This window comes from Glycine soja, chromosome 2, assembly GCF_004193775.1.
Source record: "Glycine soja cultivar W05 chromosome 2, ASM419377v2, whole genome shotgun sequence".
In the NCBI taxonomy this organism is placed as follows: Eukaryota; Viridiplantae; Streptophyta; class Magnoliopsida; order Fabales; family Fabaceae; genus Glycine; species Glycine soja.
Genome location: NC_041003.1, coordinates 5,267,915 through 5,278,599, shown reverse-complemented (window position 1 = coordinate 5,278,599; position 10,685 = coordinate 5,267,915). Strand labels below are relative to the sequence as shown.

Genomic DNA, 10,685 nt, shown 5'->3' with positions numbered 1-10,685 from the left:
GTATATTTAATTTTATTTTATTTTTTCAGCAAAAAAATAATACTAGCAAAGTATATATCATTTATTTAAGATTTAATACTTTAATCATTTAAAACATTTGAATCAATTAAACCCTTAAATGAATTTTATTACATCAAATACATATTTCTCTCTATTCATCATTCCACTTATTTTTAAGATTCAGGTGAGTTTGTTTAATTTTAAATAAATAATTTTTAAACAAACACATCGAAAAAAAATATAAATTTACTTATTTTATTAAAAAATACCTATTTTAAAAAAATAAATTGACCCTTAAAAGTTATTTTATAACTTAGAGAATCAAAATTATCTTAAAAAACAATGGGCCGTATCAAACTTCTTCCACCCAAAATATATGTATCTGGACTCACAAAACTTTGGGTATAAAATAATGTCATTTCTTGAAACTAATTATTTGTAGGCAAACATTAGGTAGTAGAAAATGACTTGATTTATATGATTATATAATTTTGAATTTGACCTTGCAAGGATTGATAAGGAGGAGGGCAAACGATCATTCAGCTCACATAAAGTGGTCTCGCACTCCATTATTCCATTATAAGTTATTTCCTTTCTTAATAATTAGACTTCAGCCATTCTGTGAAGATCAATTGGGAGGCCAAATAATCCCATCTAGTTGTAGGCAATTTAGGACTTTGTATGGCGTTGGATATTTTTTTCCTTTTACATAAATAGTTGAATTACCAAAAAATAAAGTTTGAAAGTAATGTTAATATTTGAAAACTGAAACGGCAAAATATTGAAATCCGAAATTGCTGCTAAAATAGCATTCTACTTCTACATCCTCTACATCTAATCATTATTAATTAGATATTGATCAGATTACTTTAAGTGGATAAGTGAATTAATTGAAATTATAATGAATATTTAAAGATATATGTTTGTTGGCCAACAAGGGCTGACTAGTTAAAATGCTTAGAACATTCTGGTTAATGTTATCTGCTTGAGTTTCTTTCTTTCGCTATCAAAATGAAAGTATCATTCTTTCTGGATTCGCTGCATCCAAGTAATTACTTGGATATGGTCGAGGTGGAGTTTGTCTCATTGGCAAGATAAGCATTAGTACCCATTAGTTACACGTCCGCATTGGATATCAAATTGCATGCGGCGACCGACGCTGTTTCTTTGTGAAATGGCGTCTAGTCCTTCTCCTCTGTACTCATCATGCAGATTGGCACTTATAATAAATAGAACCATGTTACAACTGTAACAAGTCCCATTGGATCAGATATGAACATTGAACCTCTACCAAAAACGTAGCAGAGTAAATATATGAAGAGTTAATTAATTAGAGTAAATAAAATAATACAAATACAAGTTTACATGTTCACTTGCACGTAAGTTTATAACTTCAGTTCGCATATTTATTTTGAGTACTGTGAAATGTTGGGTTTATTATATTCTCCAAAAAAAAAAATTTAAGTTATTTTTTTTATTGGATTTTAGTTTGACTGAACCTTTTTTCAGCTTGCAAAACTTCATGAATAATCTTTTAAAATTATTTTTATTTCTTTTAGCTCTTGTTTTTTTTTATCAATGAGTCTTATATCCATTGTGAATAATCTTTGAAATTATTTAACCTTGATAGATTTATATCATTTCCTCTCTTAAAAAAGATGCGTCCTCAAATCGAGTTTATCGTCTACATCAGACAAGATTACGTCAATTACATACAATTAAAATAACATTGACTTAATACTTATGTAATGATAGATAAATTGCATTTTTTTTTTTTTGTAAACAAAAGATAAATGATTGATATACTCGTTGTGGATCACTTTGTGGTCATCAAACTGTAATGGACGTTCCAAAAAGTATACATTCATCCTTCATAGGAATCACATCACATAGTACTTCATCGTTTTACTTCCCAATAGAAAAATATTTGACACTCTTCTTACTACCAACAAATCTTTATTTCCATCTATCTTTTGGTTATCTTGATCACCTACCATATTAATGAACAAGATGAAGGAATAGAAGATGATAGCAATATGCAGTGCTGCCTTTCACTACTCCACTACTCTAATATGCCTGTAGTTTGTTATAACCACCTACAACATAATATCAGAATTTACTTAATGAGCAGTTATCATCATTTATAAATACTTATAAATAGAATGAATATATTGAAGAAAGACAGAGAAAAATTATGAATTATCTTTTAGTGTAGTTAGCATAATATAGTTAGTCCTTTGTTGTTAACAGAGGATCTCACATCACACTTGTGTTTGTTGCTTAATTTGTCTTCTTTTTCAATATTCTTTTCACCACTCAACTCCCTCTTATAAGTTTTTAAGAGAATTTTATCCATGATTCTTTTTAAGACAACAAAGGAACAATCAAGTGACTTAAAATTTAGAGAAAAAGAAAACAAGAAATATGACAAGAGTAAGAGAGATAGACACAACAAAGATAAAGATACCACAAGATCAAATTTCACAAGAAAGCATAGAGCCATTCCAACTCAATAAAACAAAATGTTGATTTTATTGTTTAGAAACTGGATTGTGTTATATGTTGTTGATGCACTCTTCAATCTTCATAGATTTTTTCTTATTCACAATTTTTTTTTCTTATATGGATTTTTTCTTTCTTTATTTTTTGACATAACTCAATTCAACTAGAACACAAGTAAGATGTAGGGAAATGAAAAGACACAAAAGAAGAAAAAGAAATCATAAAAAGAAAATAAAACAAGGCTGGATGAAATAGAACATAATAACACAAGGAATAAATAAGAGTAACACATAAATTGAACAAAGAGAATTAGACAATTTTTAAAAGGATTAAAATAGAAAAACCCAAACTTAAACTTTAAGGAACCGAAACTCTAATACCAAAAGATACAAACATGAAAATGAGACGGATCATCCCGAATAATTTAAATTTAAAAAATAAATTTAGTCTTCTTTTAGGAATAAATAAGTAGGAATATGAATAACATCATATTCATTTTATTGTTCAAGAATCAAGGAAAACTCTCAAAAAAAAAAAGGAAGAAAAGTTATGATTTTTATACAATAATTTTAGAAACAAAGAATTTCATTAAATTTAAATACTATGCTTAAATTTAATATAAAAATTTATGCGTACACATAACTACAAGGAGTTTATATTTTAACACTTTGGATATCAATTTATCGTGCATCATGTAGAAGAGTATTTAAAAAAATCCTTTGTCAACGAGAAAAAATAATAACTTTATAGTAAATATATAATATGTATTTACTTTATATATTAAATACAGGTGTTTTAGAAGCATGAGATCATTAAAATAATACATAAAATACGTATTGAAAGGCGGTATGAAAAATATCTAAGGAGTTTTATTTAAGCCTTGTATTTAGAATAAAAGACGACAGAACTTAAAAAAAATCCTTATAGAATAATTTTTAATGAATACCATATATATAATTTTATTTATAATTTTCATAAATAAAAATAGAATAATTAAAAATAACTCATATTTTACTTTCAGAAAAACTAACACTCATCTCTAAAAGCATTTAGAAAGCGTTTCCTTTGTGTATATCTGCTTCGGATAAACATGGAATGAGCCTAGCTCGCTCCGGTGTACAGCACTGTTGACCCACGCATATTTTTCTTTTTCTTTTTCTGCACAGCGCATAATATGGTTATGGTAGGTAGCGTTATTTAATTATTTATTTATATTTTCTGCACGATAATATTATTTTTATTCTTCTCAAAAACCCACTTGTTTTAATTAATTCTTTTATTTTATATTTTTTATTCAAAAATATTATTTATTACAAATAAGTTTCCTAAAACTCATATGCAAGTGTAACTCATTTAATAATAAATATTGAATTTGTAGGAGAACAACTTGAATTTGATTTCCACGTAATATATTCTTAAAAAATATTATGAGTCTTATAATCAATCCAAATGATAAGATTGTATGAAAATTCCTAAAGGTTAAAAAAACTGATTTTTTGTTGTAATGTCTCTTATATTGTTTTCAATAAATATTTATTTTTTAAAAAAATGCTACTACCATTAATAAATAGCAGCTTTGGTTTTTTATTCAAACTTTATTTTTCTTATAGTGATTTAATTTCTCTCTTTATTTGATATGATTAGGTACGTTACACTTTCTGATATGTGTTCTCAAATTACAACACAATCCTAAAAGGGCAACAAAATCCGATACATTTTTTACTCCATGTCCATGTCTTGTTATGTAATTTCAAGGCCTCTCTTTCCTTCCTATATATAAAACCAGCCTCCTGTATCTCTTTGCGCCAAGCACCTTAGTTTTCTCAGTTGAACCTCGCACACCACAAAGAGAAAAGAAAGAAGAAAGATAAATTGAGAGAGAGAGAGAGAATAATGCCACCTTCTTACTGCGTGAATGAGAGAAAACCATGTGTGAGATGGGTGGAGAAATATTTCAAAGATTGCCTTTGCAATTTGAAAGATGAAATCTCGTTTAGTTTCGGGCTCACAAGTCTAGTGTTCTGGGGTGTAGCTGAAATTCCTCAAATAATAACCATTTTTCGTACCAAGAAAAGCCATGGAGTTTCCCTTGTCTTTCTCCTCACTTGGGTTGCTGGGTTCGTCATTCTTTTATTATTTTAATTTCTTTATTTCTTTCCATTCATCTCTAATTTCATAGTCAATGCAATAGTGTAACAAACTTTTCCACTTTCTATTTTTTTAACGAAATCTTTCGGATCATGTCCACTAAAAGAGGCAGCACTGATTGACTTAAATAATTACTACTAACTATTATTATGATTTGTTAAAATAATTTTTGATTTTATGCAGGGATATATGCAATTTGACGGGATGCATTCTTGAACCAGCTACTGTGAGTAAATTCTGAACCATATGAACTGTAACAATTTGTTTGGGCATGGTAGTGGTCCTGTCCATATATGACATGCAACTGGGTGGTCTTAGTCTCTTTGTTATCATCATATATTCTGCTTCATTTTCACCCACTAAATTCTTTTTAATCTTTTAATTGTTTTATTTAACCCCCTTACTCAATTTCATGCGATTGTCTTTGTCTTCTTTTGGGAACGGTGGATGGACATGCAGTTGCCAACACAGTACTACACAGCTCTGGTAATTAATTTTTTTGCAGTATCTTTTTTTTTTTGTTCGTAAAATATTAATCGTTCGTTGATCCTAAGAATCCTTATATAGAAAGCACATGATACGAATCACCTTATTATTCATTCAGTACAAAGTACTATTCTTGAAAGGTCCTACTAACGATTGTAAATCATCTAATCTTCTCCTTAATTAATCCGTGTCTTAATTAATTAAGGAATCAACAAATAATTTTTTATTTATTGAAGATTATATTAGAAATCATAAAATAAAGCATGATCACACTTTCCAATTAAAAAAACTTTCTATTCTACAAAGGAAAATGTGCTGATTTGGTTCCAAGTTCTACTATAGGATTCCGAGGTCAATTTAGTTTTGGACACGTGTCAGCTGTTCAGTCACAACAAGCATCGTTGGCTTCACTTGGTTGGTGGTGTGGTCTGGCGCAGCCTAGAAATACTGCCAAATCGGCCTTTAACATTCATTTTAAAGGAAAAGTCTCATTTGCTCTCTCTCTTGCTTTTCCTCACATGATTTCACATTTTACAAGATATATATACAACTTTTTATTAACTTAAAACGAAAATTAAAATAATTGTGAGAGATCCCTCACAGAGATGAAAGAATATGAAGATGATATTTTGACAACTCAAATGCTAAAATATACCTAAAAAAATTATAATATTATAAATGATATGATATGATTAAAAGAAAAAAAAATATAAATGTTAGTTACTTGATTGAAAAGTTGTGTTTAAATATCATCATTGTCTTAAACAATAAGAGTAAGCATAGAGACTAGAGAGAAGTGTGAGGAGCTGAGAGGGAAGGAAGAGAAATTTAGTTTTAGTGAACACTTTTTAGATAGCATTTTTTTTTTAAAGTTACTTTTAATATAAAAGTTATATCACTTGTTTTTAAAAAAGTATAAAACTTTTTTAGTTTAACTTCTTCTAAGGAGCTAGAATAGAAGTTCATAAAGAAAAAAGGAAACCTATGCACCAGGAGAAGTCAAATAAACAAAACATATTTGAAGAAGCAGGGGTCGTTTGTTATCTGCATTGCCAAATAGTAACAAATCTATAGTTACTATATAAGTATCTACACTAAGAACTCAAATGAGTGCTACTTCCTCTAGAGAGAAGGAAAGGTTATAATCATATTGGATAAAGTATTTTAGGTAGTTTTTAATTTATTTATTATTTAAAAAATTTATTTGAATGTTTAGTAAATAAATTTTTTTTAGTAATTTTTAACGTTTTTTTAAATGTTATTTGAAGTAGTATTTTTTAAGATGTTAGCATTTAACTTTTAATTTTTTATATTTTCTTCCACTTTTATATCTAATATATTTATTTTTCTTTCTTATTACTTTTTTAAAATAAATTATGATTTTATTAGTTTTTTATCATTTTGTATTTTTTAATTATTTCAACAATTAATTTTATTAAATACTTTTAATTTAATATGTTAACTTTTGCTGTTAACTAACTTTTTAGCTTTTAGCTAGTTTTTTATACCTAATATATTTATTTTTCTTTCTTATTATTTTTTTTAAAATAAATTATGATTTTATTAGTTTTTTTATCATTTTATATTTTTCAATTATTTCAACAACTAATTTTATTAAATACTTTTAATTTAATATGTTAACTTTTGCTGTTAACTAACTTTCTAGCTTTTAGCTAGTTTTTCCAACAAAGTTGTTAGCCGAAAAGTTAACCTATTAAATAAAAATTATTCGGTAAAATTAGCTAAAAAATAATAATATCATAATTATTTAAAAAAATGTAAGAAAAGAAATAAATAAATATATCTAGAAAAAAGTGAAAATAATCTAAAAAAATAAAAACTAAAAATTATCATCTTAAAAAATATTACTTCAAATAGTATTTAAAAAAAATAAAAATTATTTAAAAAAAATTAATTACAAAACAACCACATAAACTTTTTAACTAATAAAAAAAATAAAAATTACTTGAAATATTTGCCCAACGTAACAATAATCTATATGCTGCTAATAATATATCTATAACATGACAATAAAATAAAATAAAATAATATAGTGTTCAGTGTTTTTCTAACAAGAGAACAATGAGGTTTGAACTTAAAATTACATGCATATTGTCGAGACCGTCTACCACACTAAGATAACTGTTTAGATTTTATTAGTTTAATGAACACTTGTTATAAAATACTTTAAAAACAAGAAAGTACATTTTATTTAAAAAAAAGATAAATTTACGCAATTATTGGATTAAAAAATCATTTTAATAATTCTAACATATTTTGAAGTGACTAAAATCAAGTAGGACTAGAGTTCCCCCATACTCTGTTGTAGCTAGTCTGTGTTATGATTAATCTTTTTATCCAACGAAAATTACAACCTTGATCTTATTAATGATCGGTCAATGTTGTGATTCACAGCTTTACACGATCACTACGATCGTATTACTACTGCTAATAGTATATTATGACTACATCAGCAGATGGTACAAACATCGTCAGAAGGTCAACCTCGTAAGGGTACATTTCCAATTTCTTAGATTCCTTCTGATCAAATGTGAAATTCACACACTCTGTGCTTAGGCTCAAGATTAATTAAATACTAGTTTTTACATCATCATCATCATACTTTATTATGTTACAGGATCACGAAGAAGAGAAAAAACCATTGAAGCCACCGAAACCCACTAACAAATCTGGAATCCCAATACCAAATGGCTCACCCAAGGCAGCACCTAGACAGGAGTACTATTATATGTATGGATATAGTTTCTTCTCATTTTGTCACTGGTTTTAGCAATAGAACGTTTTGTAAACAATGATGATGAGAATCGAATGACTTTGTGCATTTACCTTAACTTCCCACTACTAGGTCTATCCTAGTAACACTATTTTTTTTCTTAGAAATAAATAAAATCTTAGGAATAAAAGTGTATTTGTTTTTAATTGAATTGAATTAAAATAATTGTGCAGGTCAGCAAGATCATTGGCTGGGAGTGGCACTCCACCCTGGGGAATCTACATGAGAGCTGCTAAAAGTGGTCCTTCAGCCATCGAATCGATCGATGACTCTTCTTCCGATGACGAAGCACCTCCTGCTTCCTCAAATAATTCTGCATCCCAAGCTATGCCAATCCCACGTTCTGTTGCTGTGAGTATTTCAACTGTTTAACTCAAGCATGCTGCTGCTAACTTGATTACTAGCGTGTTTAGTTCCACGTTTTTTAGGTGATTTTCCACATCTTGAATGTTATTTTAAGAAGTTAGTAATAATTATAATTTCCACGTCTCAAACGTGATTTTTTCCCTTCTTAATGAGTTTTCAAACATGTTATATATGGTATTCATCCCAATTCTAGGATAGTGGGTGTGTTTGCTTTTCGGTTTTGAACTCCATTTAACGTTGTTTTCCCTTTTTCCAAGACAAAAACAGAGAAGAGAAGGAAGGGGAAGATTGGACTCACATTTAGTTGAACGTAACATAAAAACAAACACACATTAACATCATCCAGATACCAAAGCCCTTTGACCCCAAAAGTTACAAGTATCCTATTAAAACCTTTTATTTCTCCTTTTTTTTGTATCACATCAAATTATTATATGATTATATTAATCACTTATCTCTTTTTTCTCCGTCTCTCTTAAAGTATAAACACCTAAAGGGTGTCCAAGAATCATTATCCCTTTTTTTATATTCTCTTAAATTTATCATGCATGTTTATTATGGTCTAAATTTTGTCCTTGAGAAAGTTATTATTGTTAGACCATTGAATATTGATAAGATAGAATAATTAGTTACACTTACATTTTAAATTCAAGTTATAGATAGTTTAGTATATAATTTAGAGTTTTGTTATTCTTCCGTACTCTCTGGATATATATTTCTTATACACTCAAAATTAAATATGAATAAAATAGTAATTATTTCATCTTCCAATAATTATCATCTAAATGGCACCTCGATTACTTATAATGCCTTTGACATTTCAACTTTACCCTTAACTCACAAGTCTTTTTTCCTTGCCCAATGATGATTATTTCTATTCTAATACAATTAGTCTTCCACATTTGTGTCCTCACCTTATACTAATACAAATACTGCTATGTTTGTCAAATTTTGTGCACCATTTCAGGGAAGTTATGGAACATTTCTAGCAGCTGCTGTTAATTTGCCTCTCAAGGGTAATGCTTTGAGGCAAGGATACATAGGATATGGTGGAAGAAAACTTTTGCAGGTGGGACTTGCCAGTGGTACTGGAAACCTTAATTAATTCACACTCATCATTTTCTTTAGTGTTGGGTTTGCTTCATGGCTATAGTTGCTAGTAACTAATGCTCATCATCACAGGAGTACGAGAAACATAGTACATTTGGTCAATGGCTGGGATGGCTCATGGCTGCTATCTATATAAGTGGTCGAGTTCCTCAAATATGGTTGAATGTAAGTGTCAAAATAAACCTTTTTTTTTTCAGGTTTGAACTATATTCTTTTTAACTTTGATTATATTTTCATACATGCTTTGTTATTACTGATAAGTTATTGTCCTCAATTGTTAATTGATCAGATTAAAAGAAGCAGTGTGGAGGTAATACTCAATTAATCTTAAACTCTTGCTTTCTGATTACGAATTATGTGTGCAAAGATTAACTATCTCCACATTTTTATTTATGCTTTCCCTTTTTATCTCAACAGGGCTTAAATCCTTTCATGTTCGTCTTCGCATTGGTTGCTAATGTCACTTACGTGGGAAGGTTACAATCTTCTTTATCCCGTATACATAAATTCGCATCCTGATACATTTATTCTTCAAATTAAGTAAAATTATTTAATGATTATAACATTTGTTGATGCAGTATTCTTGTAAGAACCACAGAATGGGAAAGCATCAAAGCTAATATGCCATGGTTATTGGATGCCGTAATTTGCGTGGCATTGGACATTTTCGTATCCTATACATGCATTTCTTGATGCAGACTATTATTTTTTATCGTGTTCATCTAACTATAAGTTATATACTATTGAAGAAAGTAGGATTATAATCAAAACCTTAACAATAAATGACAGATAATATCGCAATACATCTACTACAGATACTTTCGAAGGAGAGAAGCAAAAGATGATTATAAAGAAGCGGGAAAAGTTGCTGCATCTTGATTTTTGTAGCTGTGTGCTGTAACCAATTGATATTGGATTGAAAACTTAATGGGCACCTTCACAAAACTGAGATATTAGCGTACATTCTTCGTGAGAAGTATGTATGCTGCTAATGTTTATGTAGGGATTATGGGAAATTAGTACACACCCATAGGATATGCATGTTTAGTTGTTGAAGACATGATAGTCGCTACTTTGAAGTGGTTTTGTAGATCCAATAACTGACAAGCTTGTTGGAGGACTATGCTAGGACTTCCTCTTGTAGTTGATACAGCATCACAACTCTCAATTCAACTATGTGCTCTGTAGTTTACACTCCTTCATCACAACTTTCAATTCAATAAAACATACACCTAATAATTACTATTTGAACTAATGGATTATAAAGTATTTTGGATGA

At 28.8% G+C, this 10,685-nt stretch overlaps 1 protein-coding gene across 2 annotated transcripts; it reads left to right on the top strand.

The window, feature by feature from the left end:
• The first annotated feature begins 4,251 nt into the window (after positions 1-4,251).
• On the top strand, positions 4,252-10,685 carry LOC114382431 (lysosomal amino acid transporter 1-like). Of its 2 annotated transcripts, none has more exons than XM_028341850.1 (12): positions 4,252-4,619; positions 4,834-4,876; positions 5,110-5,136; positions 7,552-7,644; positions 7,775-7,887; positions 8,104-8,281; positions 9,264-9,365; positions 9,479-9,571; positions 9,696-9,716; positions 9,824-9,882; positions 9,985-10,075; positions 10,196-10,685. In XM_028341850.1, the coding sequence occupies exons 1-12, from the start codon at positions 4,396-4,398 to the stop codon at positions 10,283-10,285; spliced, it is 1,134 nt and encodes a 377-aa protein (XP_028197651.1). In that variant the 5' UTR covers positions 4,252-4,395; the 3' UTR covers positions 10,286-10,685. The 2 variants fall into 2 exon arrangements, with proteins under 2 accessions (XP_028197651.1, XP_028197641.1); XM_028341840.1 differs by having other exon boundaries at positions 7,552-7,650.

Coding starts and splice junctions, on each gene's coding strand:
- LOC114382431 (XM_028341840.1), top strand. CDS start 4,396: ATGCCACCTTCTTACTGCGTGAATGAGAGAAAACCATGTGTGAGATGG. Junction 5,137..7,551: donor CACAGTACTACACAGCTCTG/GTAATTAATTTT, acceptor TGTGATTCACAG/CTTTACACGATCACTACGAT. Junction 7,651..7,774: donor AGAAGGTCAACCTCGTAAGG/GTACATTTCCAA, acceptor ATTATGTTACAG/GATCACGAAGAAGAGAAAAA.